This window comes from Orbicella franksi, chromosome 4 (assembly GCF_964199315.1).
Source record: "Orbicella franksi chromosome 4, jaOrbFran1.1, whole genome shotgun sequence".
Taxonomy (NCBI): Eukaryota; Metazoa; Cnidaria; class Anthozoa; order Scleractinia; family Merulinidae; genus Orbicella; species Orbicella franksi.
In genome coordinates, this window is record NC_138148.1 from 16929801 (window position 1) to 16947300 (window position 17500).

Consider the following 17500-nt stretch of genomic DNA (forward strand, 5'->3'; position numbering starts at 1 on the left):
TCTTCCATTTCCTGTCGCTGGCAGTCCAAAGGACTTTTCTCGGCATTTTTTGGAGCTATTGTAGTTGCGAGATGCGCGCCAGGTGTTGGTGTGAAAGACAAATGCTTCGGTTGCAGCGACTTGAATTCGTTAGAAGCTGTAGAACTCGGCATTTCCACGTCCATTCGTCTCAGTTTTCTCGGTAGCGGCGAATCTACTTCGCTTGCCTGAAGAAAAATCTTTCCGTAGTCCCGACCCTTGACTTCTTTTGCACTCCTTAGCATCTCGCCGAAAGCAAAATCATCTGGATCTTCCAACTGATTGATCATATCGCCGTCTTCGTCGCGATATCTTACACGAATGTTTGAAGCGGGTAAGTGTGCAAGCGGTGAACAGTTTTGCTTTATCGCCTGCGTAAGCTTAGCAAAGGAGATATCCTTGATCAAGAAAGTACTAAACTTTCCTCCCCGTACTTCACCTTCACCTGATAGGTTGCCATGTTGTTTGTAATGGATATCACGGTATAAGATCTACTCCGCCTTACAAGATTATCTGCTCCCTGGTTGGCCAGTTGCCAATTACCAAGCATCAAACTCGTCAAAGGTATGTCAAAAAAATGTCAAAAAAATGTCTGGGTGTTCACGGTACCGCGCGCAGCACTGTAAGTAAGTAAGAACTGTGTCAAGGTATTTAGCCCCTGTGGGCTAATTACGGACACTGTATTAACTTATTAACAGTATACTATAAGATTGTCTTAAAAATTAAAATTGAAATATTAGAAAGGTATATGTTGTCCTAGGAAACGCCTTAATTATAATGTTATATTAATTAAAGTTTAACATTCTAAAATTCTATATTAATGTACATTTAAAATTCTAAAAATCCGTCGTTTCTTTTCAATGGATGACCGCGGCCTCTTATTTCGGGCGAAAAAAATTACTGGCCGCACAGGTTGCAGCAATTGCTGTTGTTACTTAGATAAACCGAAAGGTCCAATTTTCTTATTTTATTCCTAAACGTAGCTATATTTGGCGATTCTTTCAAGCCTTTTGGAAACAAGCTTTGACCATAGAAAAGGACCCATGTATCTAACCGGACCGATGAATCATTTTTTGACTTACGCGACCGAACGCAATCTCTGTTACAAAACGTAGAACCCTGTCGTGTTAAAGCTTTGTAAAACGTCAGGTTCTTAGCGGGTTTGATATCTGATGAAACTAGAACCTCAAAAGCATAAGGGTTTTCTTCTTAATTTGAAAATATGATAACGTCACATGAAAACTGGCAATAGATTAAGCTGCATGTGATGAGTTTTACATTTTTACGCAATTTTATGCTTTGTTCAGATTTTTGCAGCTAACAGTTATTGATCAGTTTGTTTTATATGTGTGTTATTCTTAACAGATCAAAAGAAAACAAAGCCTCCCATCTCCAAAATGGACTCTGGGAAAGTTCCTGTGTATTGCCACAAGACGAGTTCTGGCCTTGGTGCATGTGGAAGTGGTGGGTGGACGCTGGTCATGGAAATGAAGGGTAGTAAGGTATCATGTTTATACAATGTTTAAGTAAATTTGTCAATTTGTAAATTTTAAGTAAATTTCTCGTTAGTATTTAAAAGAAATACGTGGAGTGAGTTAGTGATAAGTCATTTTACGAGCGACTTGATCTCAACGATTCATAAGTAAAACCTTCAACTCTGGTCTTGATAATGCAGTAACCCTCCTTGCTGTCTCTGTTAGTCATATTCTTGTATCAAATATATCTTTATCATTCCCGCCTCTGGACCTCCAAGTTGGACTTCAACCTTCCAGGATGAAAGACTGGGTTAGACACACGAGAGACCAAGTTACCGACTTACTGGAGCACACCCTTTTCGAAGATCTGTCTTGGTATGAGGATCGGAGGTCAGACTAACTTCATCGTCATCGATAAGCAGGCAAGCTCTCTGTACTCGTTGATTGCTGACGAGCAATACCACAATACCTCACTGTGACATGAGGAAGACGCTGATTGGTTCGCAAGCTTCCGTACAACCCAACCGCAACTTGGAAGGCTTCAATGCGAAAGGGGGATCACCCTGCAAATCAAGAAACGGGATCCTTTGTAACAATGAAGATCAATGCGACTTTCCAGATTCTAGGATCGGGTTTGGTTCAGCGGGATCTCCTGATGAATCCAAACGTACAGAAACGTTGCTAAGCGAAACGAAGATAATGGAAATAAGAAAATTGAAACCATGGGATATGTCTTGGTTCAGTGACGTTCACAATAATGAAATTTAGTTTTCGCTGCTTTATGTGCCACAGAGTTTTGATTTGGCTTGTGTTAGTGGACATTCCATCTTAACACTAACCACACCGGACGCCGAAAATAAAAACGAAAACAAACAAACAAACAAACAAACCAAAATTACATAATCTCTGGACATGCATAGGAAGTTAGGTTGATGTTAAAAATGTAACAAAAAATAAAGCTGATGATGGGACAGAATGACTCAATGATGCTTTAATGCAATCATTGTCTAGTAATGATTCCCAATTCCTTGCCTCTAAATTAAAATTCTTGAGAATCGTTTAATAATCATTTGATATGTTACCCATAACGGCTTCAACAAAAACATTCCGAGAAAGTTCTCGACCTACAATGAATGTGAGGTTAAACTAAAATACCTCAAATTCAACGCGTTAAGACAACTTTTGCAAGTTTTGAACAATTCTGTAGATAGGATTCAGAACCATATCCTACTTGCGAAAATTAAGGGTGGCTCTGAGCCTAGAAAGCACTTATAAACTTAAAAGTTCTATGTTAACATGCTTATCACAATTCAATAATAATAATAATAATAATCGAGAAAGCGTGGGGAATGAAAACAACAACTGTCCCAGTGATCATTGGAACTTTCGGGCTTGTCAAGAAGGGAACCACGTAGGGGCCAAACCACCCCCCTAATGTTTCATGAAGGCTATATTTGCTTGGTTTATATATTTCTCAACCAAGTTTGGCAGATGAGCTTTCTTTGTTCTTTGTTCATGCAAATTTATTTCATTCGAGAAATTAATAGCTTAATAACGAAAAACTAAATACCACTGCATATAAAAATTAAAGGTTCAAATGGATTAATTCAGCTTTTAGTATACCCCTGGTGGTCGAGTTCAGTTTTCGACTCACGTAGGGGCAAACCACCCCCGTGATGTTTCATGAAGGCCGATATTTGCTTGGTTTATATATTTCTGAACCAAGTTTGGCAGATGAGCTTTGTTCTCCAGTTTATTTTAATTTGGAAGTTGTGACAAAATGTCAGATTATGACGTCATAATTGATGACGTCACCAAAACGTGCTATAATTTTTTTGTAAAATCTGATAAAAAGATTATGTCATTGGAAAGGCCTTGACTTGAGGAGTAAAATGCCGGAAACCGTTTTTTGTTATGATGATTATTTTTCGAGATATGATAAGTTAAAAATATTTTTGTTGTCCTCCCCGAACTTTGCTTAACCATATTGTCCTTCTTAAGTCAGTCTCTCTGGTTTATTTTTTTCAGTGTTATTCTAGGAAGGCTAATAATCTAGAAAAATAGAAAACTTGATTTTGTCAAAAATCGTATGGTTTTAGAAATTTGATTTTCGGCTTTGTTAGGATGGTATTAACAGTAAAAAATGAGTGACGTCACAGGTTATGACGTAACGAAACTAATTTTAACGCAATAACACTAGAGGGATAATTTTTTATTCCGATTTTCTTCTTTATTTTTGCTTTAGTCATCTGGTACATCACATGTGTAACATAGCTACATTTGCTGGAACAAAATTACGGCTCCAATTTGGGGATTTTTCTCAAGGGGGGATCCCATATTTTACAGAGGTATTTTTCATATTCAAAAATGCCATATTTCATTTAATTTTTGTGATATGGACAAAATTTTTTCAGGTTTCAACTCCCCTTGATGTGCTCTTTCGAACACATTGTAAAAAATATGCATATTAAAAACTTCAAAAGTGGCAAAAAACATGACGTCATCACTGTGACGTCACAACTTTGACATTTACTGACATTTTTCACGTAAATATAATTGGCAATAGATCTCCTGCTCATCTTCCAAGTTTGGTTTAGAAAGAGTCAATACTCTTTAAGTAATGCGAATAATGTTAAATACCCAAGAACTGACGAAACATTTGGGGGGGGGGGGGGTTGGTTTGGCCCCTACGTGAACAGAAAACTACATCGGCAAGATCCCAGGCAATATTAGAATAACAGAGCTACAGAAGACCGTCCTCCTTGGAACTACTCACATACTTAGGAGGACTCTATCCATCAAGTAATCCAGCAGACTTATGACTGCCCTAGGCTCACGGATTGAGCTCGGCACTATAAGTTAAAAGCGGCAAGACTTTAAGGACTTACAATAATAACAATAACGATAACAACAATAACAATAACAATAACCATAACCATAACCATAACCATAACCGTAACCGTAACCGTAACCGTAACCGTAACCGTACGTCACCGTCACCGTCACCGTCAGCGTCACCGTCAGCGTCACCGTCAGCGTCACCGTCAGCGTCAGCGTCACCGTCACCGTCACCGTCACCGTCAGCGTCAGCGTCACCGTCAGCGTCACCGTCACCGTCACCGTCAGCGTCAGCGTCAACGTCAGCGTCACCGTCACCGTCACCGTCACCGTCACCGTCACCGTCACCGTCACCGTCACCGTCACCGTCACCGTCACCGTCACCGTCACCGTCACCGTCACCGTCACCGTCACCGTCACCGTCACCGTCACCGTCACCGTCACCGTCACCATAACCATAACCATAACAATAACAATAATAATAACGTTTACGTTGACACCTATTGCTTAAATAATGTCAACGCTGTATATGTGACAAAGGAGTCGAAGCTGATGTTGTGAAAAAAAAAACAGATGAGTAAAGAAGACAGCATTGTTTTCCTAGTCGTGATGATATATTTCTTTTCGCTTAGACTCGGAGACGATCTCTTTTCAGAAAATTTTTAACAGCCGTTGGAGGCCGGTAGTGACGAAATCAGGTGTTCCGTAGATTTCTAAATGCAACGTAAAATGAGGCACTAATTAAATTGAACATGAACATGCTTTACCCAGCGGCTTTATCCAGCCAGTCTTTCAGGTAGAGTATCTCTTTTTTATGCCTTTATTTGCAAAAAGAGATAAGTATATTGAAAAAGAACATAACTGTATGTCGCTGCTCGTAGGATTTAGTTTAGTGTCCAGGCTTTTCAGTTATTAGAAAGGTTAAGCATGACGTTAACGACAGACGACAAACGGCAAAGATAATTTCTGATTTTGAGTTCTTTTCTTTTAATCCCTAAAAAAAGCACACAAAAATGGAATAACGTCTCCTACTATTCATTGCAAAAACAAATAATTTCACCCTACTGTACTCACAGCTGAAGAGAGACGGCAAAAGTTTCAGTTTTGCCGTTTGCCGTTTGCCGTTTGCCGTGAACGTCATGCTCAGCCTCTCTATTAATTTATAAGTCGAAATCCACGTCTGTTTTAGCTCATGGTATCAGAAAGATTGGTTGTTTCCAATGGGATATCCGTTTAGTTTAAACTTGAAGTAATTTCTAAGAGATCGTGGCCGTTTAAACTACTTAAAAAGTAGTTATTATCCATCCTTTATCCGATAATCAACACTACAGAGACATTTCGCAGCGCGACCACCTAATTGCTCAATCGAGTCCTGCGAAAGTTCTAACCAGATCAATCCAGTTCAAAATATGTGAAGTAACGGCCTGTTCGCACTACGCGAAATTTTGTTTGATTTGCCAAAAAAATCTGTCAACACGCAGCCATTTCTAGTGCGAACGATTTTTTGAACCCACCAAAATTTTTGCAGGCGCAACGAAACTTCAAATTTTGTCAGGCGAGAAAATCCTTTGTTCCTTGACATCCATCCGTCATTGGGTCATCAAATTTCGCAACATATGGATTACGAAGCGAACGTGACCGTATGACTTCCCACTATTTTAATTGAGCTAGATGGATCCGCACAGAAGCAACATCGATCCATGGTACTTCAATTATTATGGCTCGCAATGCTACCAAGATCAAGATCAGGGTAATCAAAGTTATTACGATTCCCAAATCGCTACGCAACAGCAGTACTTCTTACAGTTTCCAGCGCAGCAAACTCGAGCGGATTCACAATGCATCTACACCCGCTGAACACAGCATCCACAATCGTAACATCCACTGAAGATCAGACGACTGCTGCAGCTACTGGAAGCACAGAAAACACGAAAACGGGAACAAAGAGAAAAAACGCCAAGTATGGAACCTTCCCCTTTAAGACATGTCACGACATCATGATGGTAAATTGATCAAATTACTAACTGACATCCGTCATTAAGAAAAATTCGCATCTTCATGTGCGAACAGGATTACGAAAACAAAAAAATTGTGATTACAAAATTTTCACTTTCTTTACAAACGCTAAACTCAAATTTTTATCTTAGTGCGAACAGGGCCTAAATGAAAAGGTTTGCTAATAATGAACTTAGGGCTGGTTCACACTTTGACATAAACATAAGCATAAGCATAAGCACAGGGAATGGAACTTTTTCCATTTTCTTATGCTTATGTTGTGAATAATCGAGTGTGAACCGGGCATACATAAGCATAAGCTTAAGCAAAAAGAGTTTTCTTGTCAGCGGAATACACAAAAATAAAATCCAGACCTCCTCTGTCAGAATCTGTCAGCTGAAAACATGGCGAAGCTACTGATTTTCCAAACACTATTTGCATACGTTTCGCCTGAATCGATGAGAGCACGGATGCTCTCGAATTAATATGTTGTTTTCTATTATTTTGAGCAGTTTATTGCAAATGTTACCCCATGTTTTCTACGAGCCGTACAGTTCTCATTCGGCTTGCTATGTATGGCTTTGCTTGTTCTTAAAAATGAATGCTAGTTTCTTAATACGCTGCTGTCTGATCTGGAAGCGTAAACAACATACATTTGTGAGATTTGGTCAGATCAAGTCCCTCCTCAAGCTTTCGAAACGCTTGTCCAGGTTTAAATCTTTCAAATCGAAGCAATGCGAAAATAAACTGTAGAATGTTGTGAGCTGTGTAACCGCTCCTCCAGTAGTTTTCCGGTAGTTCAGTCGGATGAAACACGTTGTCAGTCGCTTGAATTAAAATAGAGTTGCATTCTCGAGTTTTTGCTGGTTTATTGGCTCTAGAATATTACACTGGTGACGAGGTACGGTCAAAACCATGGCATTGATCGGAAAAATCGAGGAATACAACGAGAACGACAGCTGGATTGAGTACTCCGAACGGCTCGAGCAGTATTTCGCGGCCAATGAGATTACGGAGAACAACGACAAGTCAAGTCGTTCGTAGAGCTGGTTGATTTGGTAAAGAATCATTTGAATCCTAGACCATCATCTATCGTGTATCGCTTTAAGTTTAACAACCGCTTTTGTCAGCAGGGGGAAACAATACAACAGTACGTCGCCGAACTGAGGAATTTATCGGCGCACTGCGACTTTGGCGACCAACTGGAGAAAATGCTGCGCGATCCACTGGTTTGCGGATTGAACGACGAACGGATACAGCGGAGATTGCTTGCTGAAAATCAACTAGAGTTCAAGAAGGCGATGGAATTAGCCACCGCCATGGAAATTGCCGACAGGAATACACGTGATCTGATTGCTGGAAATCTGAGTGAGAAACCCGAAGAATCGCAAGTTCACCGTGTGACCCAAGACCCACCGAAACAGTCACCAAGGGGTCCGAAAAGGTCGACAAAAGAATGTTATCGTTGTGGAGGTCAATTCTACGTCCTGATAAGTGCAGGCATAAAGACGAAGAGTGCTTCAAATGCCGTAAGAAGGGTCACAAGGCAAGCCAATGTCTCGGTAAGCGTAAACCGGAGTTTCGAAAGAGCGGCAAATTTGGAAATACACATCACTTGGAGGCAGCAGACGAGTCGGGTGAGGAAGAATGCGAAGAATACACGATGTCTCACATAAACGCCGCGGAGAGAGAACCGTTTCGAGTCGAGCTACAGCTAAACGGAGTTCAGACGAGCATGGAAGTGGACACTGGCTCCGCGGCTACGATCATCAACGAAGAAACCTACAAGAGAATTATTGCAGGGAATCTGGTGAAGAACCGAAAGCAATTGAAAACTGCTAAAGTGAAGCTCCGAACGTACACAGGTGAATTAGTCAAGGTCATAGGAACTTTGAATGTTATTGTGAGGTATGAGAAACAAGAAGTGGAACTGCAAACACTCGTGGTGGAAGGATCTGGGCCTAACTTACTGGGAAGGGACTGGTTGAGAGTTCTGACACTCAATTAAAAGGAGTTGTTCAAAATGCAAGTTGTCAAAAACAAGCAAGAGTCTTCACTTGAAAAATTGGTTGACCGGTACTCAGAAGTGTTTAGAGAAGGACTTGGGACCTTCAAGGGCCCAAAGGCGAAAATTCATGTTGAATCAGAGGCAGAACCAAAATTCTTGAAGGCGAGACCAGTGCCATATGCTACGACAGGGAAGATGGAGGCTGAACTCAAGAGGCTACAAGATGAGGGAGCCATTGAACCGGTTCAGTTCTCGGAATGGGCTGCTCCCATTGTACCTATTCTGAAACGAGACGACTTAATTCGCATCTGCGGAGACTACAAAACAATTGTCAATCAAGTGTCAAAACTGGACAGTTATCCTATCCCGAAGGTTGAAGACCTCCTGGCGACACTAGGTGGAGGTGAAAAATTGGACATGAGCCAAGCTTACCAGCAGCTTCTTTTGGATGATGAATCTAAACAGTACACCACCATTAACACACACAAGAGGTTGTTCCACTACAACCGCCTACCATACGGGATATCGTCAGCACCAGGAATATTTCAGCGGAACATGGAGAATCTACTGCAGAACATTCGTTATGTAATCGTCCGGGTGGACGATATCCTAGTGTCCGGAGCCTGCGATGAAGATCACTTAAACAACCTGGAAAAAGTCTTGAAACGACTAGCAAGTGCTGGCTTACGACCTCGGAAAAACAAGTGTGTGTTCATGGAACCTCAAGTAACCTACCTGGGTCACAAGGTCAGCAAACAAGGTATTCAACCATTGGATGACAAGGTCGAAGCGATCACCAATGCACCAGCGCCCGAGAATGTGTCGGAACTCAAATCGTACCTAGGCATGATTAACTACTACCAGAAATTCCTGCCTAACCTGTCGAGCGTGTTGGCTCCATTGCATGATTTACTACGTAAAGAGACCCGCTGGCATTGGGGTAAAGAGCAGATGCAGGCTTTCCAGAAGTCTAAGGATTTCCTGAAGTCCTCTAGACTCGTTGTCCATTATGATAGTCAGAAGAACTTAACCTTGGGAGCTGTTCTCTCGCATTGAATGGATGATGGCTCAGAACACCCAATCGCATATGCTTCCAGGACACTGTCCAATACAGAAAGAAATTATTCCAATCTCGAGAGAGAAGCACTTTTCCTGGTATTTGGTGTGAAGAAATTTCACCAGTACATTTACGGCAGACATTTTAGTCTATTGACTGATCACAAACCATTGGAATCATTGTTCAATGAGAGGAAGGCCACTCCTCCTATGACAGCAGCTAGAATTCAGCGTTGGGCCTTGACTCTAGCTGCATACAACTACTCCATTGAGTACAAACCAGGACCAGAACATGCCAATACTGATGCCCTCAGCCGACTACCCTTGCGGGTTAGTCCTTCAACTACACCTTTGCCTGCAGAAACTGTGTTTGCAATGGAACTCCTCAATTCAACACCAGTGAGTGTGAATGAGATCAGAACCGGAACCAGATGTGATCCAATACTGTCACAAGTAATCAAGTTCGTTCAGCATGGTTGGCCTAATCACAACTCAGATGAAGCATCGAAGCCCTACTTCACTAGGAAAGATGAATTAAGTGTTCAAGATGCATGTTTGCTGTGGGGCAATCGAGTAGTGGTCCCCCCTAAGGAAAGAGCAAGAGTGGTAGAAGAGTTACATGAGACACACCTTGGAATTTGCCGTATGAAGGCGTGGGCGAGAAGTTATGTGTGGTGGCCAAAAATGGATGCAGACATAGAGCAGAAGGTTTACCAGTGCAGTCCCTGCCAGGAAAACAGGAAGTCACTGCCAGAAGCCCCTCTACATCCCTGGGAATAGCTTCATAAACCCTGGGTTCGACTCCACCTAGACTATGCGGGTCTGTTCCTTGGAAAAATGTTTCTCATTGTGATGGATGCCCACTCCAAAGTGGATGGTGGCGTTTCGATTGAATACGTCAACTTCAAGTACTACCATTGAGAAATTGAGAATCGCTTTCGCGACACACGGCCTACTGGAAATTGTCGTCACAGACAATGGCAGCAACTTTGCGAGCAAAGAGTTTGGAGATTTCCTCAAACAGAACGGGATCCGTCACATCAGAAAAGCACCCTACCACCCAGCGTCTAACGGACTGGCTGAGAGAGCGGTACAAACATTCAAGGAGGGAATGAAGAAGATGAGTGGAGGAAGTGTGGAGGCACGAGTTTCAGAATTTCTAGCTCGTTACAGAACTACCCCGCAGACTTCAACAGTAGTGTCCCCTGCAGAATTACTTCTAGGAAGGAAACCCAGATCAAGACTAGACCTAGTCTACCCGGAAATCGGAAGGAAAGTGCGACAAAGCCAAGCTTCTCAGAAACAGGCACATGACTGGCACGGTAAGTAACGCTCCATGCAGGAAGGGGAAGCAGTTTACGCAAGCAACTTCCGAAGAGGACCAAGGTGGTTACCTGGAATCTTGAAAGAGTCAACGGGTCCAACTTCCTTCGCAGTTCAGCTAGAAGATGACCGACTCTTGAGACGTCACCAAGACCACCTTATACAGCGATCCTGCGTTCCCCAAGCGCCTGTTGCTGATCAAGAGGTTCCAGCAGACCCAATTCCAGCATCGCCGGCAGCTGAACAGCCAGAATTGCAGTGGGAAGAAACCCCAAGGGAGCCAGCTGTTCCTGTGCAATCAACTACCCAAGGAATTCCAGAGAAGCGTTACCCTACTAGGAACAGACACGCCCCTCGATACTCGGTTGATTTTGTTATTAAGTGACTTTTTAGGTTATTAGGACAGAGACACTTAAGAACTGCAAGCTACGTTTTGTCGTTGATTTATTGTACTAGTTTTCATGGCTTAGTGGAGGAGTGTAGAATGTTGTGAGCTGTGTAACCAATCCTCCAGTAGTTTTCCAGTAGTTCAGTCGGATGAAACACGTTGTCAGTCGCTTCAATAAAAATAGAGTTGCGTTCTCGACTTTTGGCTGGTTTATTGGCTCTAGAATATTACATAAACTAATGAACACATACAGTCCACCTTACGTGTTCTACAAAAAAAAAAAAAAAAATTAAATACCTTGCGCTGTGTTGTAAAGGCGGCGAAATACGAGAAACAAAAACCCCTACTTCGCATATCGCCGGTTTAAAGGTGGCGACGGCATGTATTCGATACAAAAACTCTCAACTTTGCGGATGTTTCGAGTTTTTCACCTTGTGTGATCAACTTGTTGTTGCGAATAGTAGACAGTGACATTAACATCCGCCCACTAATTTCTTCATGTTTCGTTATGGTCTTGTTACGTTGTTAGTCATTTCTCTTGAGTAATAGAAAATAATATAGGGAGAAAGCTGTAAAGAAGCGATTTTCATCATTTTTATTAAAACCATCGAAAAAAAGTGGTTTTATTTCATATACATAATGCATTGCAGGAAGCACCATTAGTCTAAAAGCATTACATTAGGCAACTTAACTTATTCGTTGTTTAAGTCTCGGACGTACGGGCCAACTCACACCCCCATTGCGGTACAAGTGAGGAGGGGGCGGATGGAAACCCTCCCATGGGTTTTCGCTCTGTTAAGGCACAGCGAAATAAATTAAATTTACATTGATCAGATAGCCCTGAGCTATCCTCGGAGACCCAGGAGCAGTTGGGTGGGGCAGGAGGAAATTAATCGGGCAAAAAAAAAAAAAAATTAAGCGTCGCAGGCTTACTAGTAAGGCTGGAAAAGCCCCTGGGAACCGACTCTTACCAGACCATTTCCAAACGGCTCTGCCAATGCTGCCTTCTGATTGGGCAGAAAAAGTCTATGTATTATTCTGCCCAATCGGCGAACAGCAGCTTCTGAGGTACTTGAGGTACATTGTTGCATCGGCTATACTTCTCTTGATCATATTTGCGAGGGAAACTTTCATTTTAATTTACTTCAGAGAGCCATAGATATTCGGAAAATCATTTCGGATGTTATTAAGAGCCGACCTCTGTAAATTTCAACTATGACCATTTGGACCAGAAAAAAATCAAATTCCTCAAGCTTTCTCAGATGAATGGTCTAGATAGGTGATTCACAAAAATATAACTTTCAGTTCAATTCGATTCGTATTTTAGCGCTGGGGCCACCATCTTGGTTTTGCCACTCTGAGAGGGCTTTCAGCGGCCATTTTAGGGCACATTTTTAACAATTTGCCATACAAAGAAAACGATATAAATCCGGGTAAAAACCCTTTATTCGAGACAAGCAAATGTTTCTTGTTACATTGAGAGGCTGTTTTGGCAATTTGATCATCACCTGATTTTTTTTTTAGAATTACAAATTTCTTCCCTTTCGGACTACTCATAAAGCGCCATAAAAAAGGCGACGTTGAAAGGAAAATATCGCCCAAAGTACATTACTTGAGATCCCAAAACTACCCTCCACTTAAAGAGCAATGTCTCACCTGTAAAAACATGCAATAAAATTTTGGGGCAGTTAAAACTGTAAAATGTTAGAAGAAGAAGTTTAAGCTGTGCTTTTGTAAACAAAGAGCGCCGTCCTAATTAGCATAATAACGTGAAAATAACGATGCACAAAGAAAATAACGATATATTCCACTTACCTCGCGACATGTCGACAACTGGATGTTCCACGATGCCTCATGTTATATTTCCAGTATGTTTCAGCCACATTTTCGGTGATTAGTGTACGAAATCACTCTCAGACATCGCCACGGTTAAGCAGATTTCAACTCTCCGAAGCCCGCTTCATAACATCTATCAATATTATTTGTCTTTCGTCTCATAAGCCGCCGTTTACAAGAAGTTTAACAATTTGCTGAGATTCTAACCATAGTTAGGATAGGAGACTGGTTAGGAAACTCGGCGAACTTCAAAGAAATATGTCTTTGTTTACGATTTTCAACGTCACGTGACATTGACCCTGCACACAATATTTCAAGATGGCGTCCGGTTTCCAAGGTTATATAGCGTGTCTTCAGCTTAGCGTGTTTTAAATCGTTTTCGGACTTGCTGAGTTACCAGATTCGAAAGAAAACTTGCTTATGAGTTGTTCTACGAGATGCCTGGCGATAATTGTGCGGTTTGGGGCTGCGGATCGTGCCGGAGAACGAATATTCAAGCTACCAGCAGCGAAAGATCCAAAGCACAAGACGTGGAGGGAAGCATGGCTTGGCGAGATTACGAAGACCCGTGAGAAGAACGCCGAGTTTCAGAGGTTGATAGACAACGACGCAGTATTTACTTGCGAGAAACACTTCAAACCTGCCGAGATAGATACATGTAAGTAGCCGTACGCGTATAAAAAAAGTATATAAACTTCAGCTTACATAGTTTGGTCCTATAAGAGGCGTTTGAAACTCGTGTGTAGTGATTTCTGTTGTTGCGAGCTGTGGTGTTCGGAGATTCTGTCTCGTAGCCTCTATTTGACAACTCCTCGATAACTAGCAATTAAACATCTATGAAGGACAGTCTCTCTTTCATCAACGGTGCAAACTTCAGGAGCCTTGAAATCAATGTCACGCTGTCCCTGTCGATTTTGTGAACTGCACGACTGTTTTGCCATTTATTTTGTGGAGTCCTTGCCATTAATTTCAAGTGAGATTTTGACTATTCTTTCCTTTAACTTCTTTCAGTTGAATCTGTGAAGATGACCAAAAAGAAAGTTACGTTTGGGGCGCTTCCTACGGAAAACATGCCCAAGAAAAGCCACGAGACTCCTAAACCTCCTTCACGACCAGCCGGAGAAATTGTGAAAGATGTTCCTACTTCAATCGACAACAGGAAATATTACACAGGGCTTAAAGATGTGTGCAAAAGGATCAAGGCTTTGAAAACCATCGGTGACTGGGTAGTGGAAGAACGCATTGACAGAGTTATTTTACGAAAGATGAAGGATTGTTTTCAGCTGCCAGAATTTGAACTGATCATTGATGACAGTCTTGGATGCACTATTGCAGTTGATGGATGGTTCTTACCAGACGATCATGAACTCTATACAACTAGTCTAAGGTCTATGAAGAATGTGACGGTCTCTGATCTAATAAGAGATATAGAATGTCAACTTATTTGTCCTGGAGTGAACCCCAAAGAATTAACTGGTCAAGTAACTCCGCATGTTATTCCAAAGATTGTGGATTCCTTGTACAGTGGTGATGAAGGTGGTTGTGATGTTGTAAGATAGCTTTAGATAAGGCTCAAATACTCAACGCAACGTTAAACACTGTCAACACAACGTCCGACATAAGCCAACTCACATGTTCGCGAGATGTGGGGCGGCCCACGAAAACGTAAGGGACTCCACAGAGGGGTACCCACAAGTTAATATTACAACATCTCCCGTCTAACAGGATTCAATGAGTCTCTGGGGCTTTTTAACTTGTCGCCCGGATCTGGTTGTAATAGGTGATCGTTCTGCATTTCTTGGTCCTTCTGCTGATTCCACTGGTTCTGGTGCTGAATCCTTTATAGAAGGTGATGATGGACATATTGGAGAGTCAGCACACTGGGGACTTGAAGGAGGATCATGCAGCCGTGATCTCATTGGATGATCATTTGCGACTGAGATTATCTGCCTTCGATTTCTTCTATAGACACACCCTCGTTCATCCTGTACTAAGTATGATCGTGGCAACACTTCTGCTTCACGCCATTCTCTATCTCTATTTGGCCGAATTCGCACCTTGTCCCCAGCTTCAAGTGGAGGCAGATCTCTACTCTGTTTGTCGTAATTCTTCTTAGAGACAAATTGACGTAGCCGCAGCGCTTTCACTACTCTATCAGGAACCACTGCCAGCGGTAATAAGAGACGTCGATGGGTTGGTATCATTGTGCGTGTGCGCCGACTCATCAGCAGCGGTGCAGGTGACACGCCGATATCTTCAAATGGAGTGTTGCGGTACTTCAACAGCCCTTCAAAAGGGTCTTTTTGGTCAGCTGCAGCCTTCTTCAAAATGCGCTTTGCTGTCTGTACTGCTCTCTCCGCTGCACCATTTGATTGGGGGTACTCTGGAGAGCTCGTTGTGTGGCAAAAACCCCAATCTTCAGCAAATTGCTTGAACTCATGAGTGCTGTCGAATAGATTCCTGGTATTGCTGTATTGGGAACCATTATCGCTCACAACCTTATCCGGGACTCCAAACCTTGCAAATATTTTCTTCAGGTTGTTAATGACACAGGTGGCAGTGTTCTGACGCAGTAATTCAATTTCAAAGTATTTTGAATAGAAGTCAGTGACCAACAAGTATGTTTGGCCTCCATATTCAAACAAGTCCGTCCCGACTACCTGCCAAGGCAATCCAGGGATGTCATGTGGATGCAATGACTCTCTTTGTTGTCGGTTGCGGAAGGCATTACAAATTGAACAGGAGCTGAATCACGATTCACGAGATAAAAAAAAATAATCATTTCACATTCCATGGACCACGATGTCTTTGATCTGGGCTGTCATTGAGGGCCAGAAGACGTAATCTCTGGCAAAGGTAAGGCTCTTACTTTCTCCCATATGAGCTCCATGGATTTCATCCAGCACCTCAGCCCTCAGTGGTCTTGGGACGACTATTCGGTCTGATTTAAACAGCAATCCATCCTCCACACTCAGCTCTTCCTTAAAACTCCAGTACGCTCTAGCAAGCTCATCAACCTGTTCTTTCTCAGACGGCCACCCTTTCAAGACATACTCCATCACTATTCTCGAGGTTTCGTCAATGCTGGAGGTCTCCTTAAGTCTCTTCAGTGTGCTGCTTTCAAATCCGAGCTCCTCAATAAGATTGATTCCAATTACATCTTCTGGTTCTCTGACTGGCTCCGTATCACTGAGAGGTGCTCTGCTAAGACAGTCTGAGATGACTTGCTTTTTTCCAGGGACATATCGCACATCAAGATCATACTTGGTAAGTTTCAATAGCATCCTTTGTAGCCTGGGGGGAGCATCATTCAGAGACTTGCGGAAGATAGACTCTAAGGGTTTGTGATCTGTCTCTACAATTACTCTGCGCCCATATACATAGGTGTGAAATTTCTGTGCGCCCCAGACGATTGCAAGCAGCTCTCTCTCGATGTTTGCATACCTTTTCTCACAGTTAGTTAGTGTTTTGGATCCGAATGCAACCGGCTTGCCGTCCTGTAGGATCACTGCACCAAGGCCTTTACTACTTGCATCTACATTTAGTACTGTTTCCTTGCTGTTGTCAAAATAAGCTAGTGCAGGTGCACTCGTGATGACTGATTTCAGATTGTCGAAGGCCTCTCGTTGTGCCTTTTCCCAAACAAATGCTGCATCTTTTTAGGTAAGTTGCGATATGGGTTCTTGTATGTCAGCCTTGTGCTTGATGAATTTGTCCAGGTAATTCACAGTTCCTAGTATGCGAAGTACACCTTCTTTGTCTTCTGGGGGTGGCATCTCATTAATGGCTCTGATCTTCTCCGGATCTTGTTTCAAACCTTCAGATGAGAACAGGTGTCCAACATAGCTTACTTCTGGTACTCTAAGCTTCACCTTTTTAGGGTTGAACTTCATTCCTACCTCCCTGCTCTTGTCAAGTACTCTTCTCAATTTGTCATCAACTTCAAGCTGATCTTTACCATGTATCAGGAAATCATCCACTATGATTTCAACAGGAACCCCTTCAAACAGTCTGTCCATCTCCCTTTGGTAGATTTCAGGGGCTGGTGAGATACCAAAAGGGAGTCTTGTAAATCGGTATCGCCCCCACGGTGTGTTAAAAGTCAAGAGCTTGGAACTCTCCTCATCTACGGGGAGTTGCAGTATCCACTGCATGCATCAAGTGATGTGAAACTCTTTGCACCTGAAAGTCGGTTTGCAACTTCTTCTACGGTAACCATTGGATAATGGGGTCTTTTCAGGGCCTTGTTAAGATCTCTTGGGTCAATACAAATTCTGACATCATCCTTTGACAGTGGAGTGTCCTTTCTTTTATCCTTCACCTTTCTTTTGTCAATAACTAGCATTGATGAGACCCACGACGTAGGCTCATCCTCTTTCACGATAATACCATCTTCTTCTATCTCTTTGAGTTTCTCTCGTGCTGGCTCCAGCATAGCAACTGGAATTTTCCTGGGAGGGTGAACAACTGGGATTACTGAAGCATCAACTTCCAGATGTACTTTGTTTGGAAGTGTGCCGGGTTTGTCACTGAAACAATCTGGGTACTCCCTCAATATTGGGT

At 42.3% G+C, this 17500-nt stretch overlaps 3 protein-coding genes and 3 pseudogenes across 3 annotated transcripts in view; 3 read left to right on the forward strand and 3 right to left on the reverse strand.

Annotated features, from left to right (window-relative positions):
• LOC145484779 (uncharacterized) overlaps window positions 1-745 on the reverse strand; it is a 1612-nt pseudogene extending 867 nt beyond the window's left edge.
• A 760-nt stretch (window positions 746-1505) lies between these two features.
• Window positions 1506-2336, forward strand: LOC145484846 (uncharacterized; annotated as a pseudogene).
• Window positions 2337-6169: 3833 nt separating this feature from the next.
• LOC145485564 (uncharacterized) lies at window positions 6170-8334 on the forward strand. The gene is made up of 3 exons (XM_081464215.1): window positions 6170-6291; window positions 7408-7770; window positions 7827-8334. The coding sequence occupies exons 1-3, from the start codon at window positions 6170-6172 to the stop codon at window positions 8332-8334; spliced, it is 993 nt and encodes a 330-aa protein (XP_081320341.1).
• Window positions 8335-13249: 4915 nt separating this feature from the next.
• LOC145484877 (uncharacterized) overlaps window positions 13250-17500 on the forward strand; it is a 7274-nt pseudogene continuing 3023 nt past the window's right edge.
• Window positions 15611-16221, reverse strand: LOC145484841 (uncharacterized). Its single transcript, XM_081463482.1, has 2 exons — window positions 15739-16221; window positions 15611-15682 (listed from the first exon to the last, which is right to left on the reverse strand). The coding sequence occupies exons 1-2, from the start codon at window positions 16219-16221 to the stop codon at window positions 15665-15667; spliced, it is 501 nt and encodes a 166-aa protein (XP_081319608.1). The 3' UTR covers window positions 15611-15664.
• LOC145484730 (uncharacterized) overlaps window positions 17064-17500 on the reverse strand; it is a 1883-nt gene continuing 1446 nt past the window's right edge. Inside the window, exon 1 of the mRNA XM_081463360.1 lies at window positions 17064-17500. This exon is cut by the window's right edge and continues 1446 nt beyond it. Within this exon, the coding sequence (XP_081319486.1) occupies window positions 17064-17500 (437 nt within the window).

Excerpts from the sequence above, each read along its gene's own strand:
- LOC145485564 (XM_081464215.1), top strand. The coding sequence starts at position 6,170 with ATGCATCTACACCCGCTGAACACAGCATCCACAATCGTAACATCCACT. Across the intron at positions 6,292-7,407 it reads ACAAAGAGAAAAAACGCCAA|ACCATCATCTATCGTGTATC; the intron begins GTATGGAACCTT and ends TTTGAATCCTAG. Across the intron at positions 7,771-7,826 it reads TCACCAAGGGGTCCGAAAAG|GCATAAAGACGAAGAGTGCT; the intron begins GTCGACAAAAGA and ends TGATAAGTGCAG.
- LOC145484841 (XM_081463482.1), bottom strand. The coding sequence starts at position 16,221 with ATGCTATTGAAACTTACCAAGTATGATCTTGATGTGCGATATGTCCCT.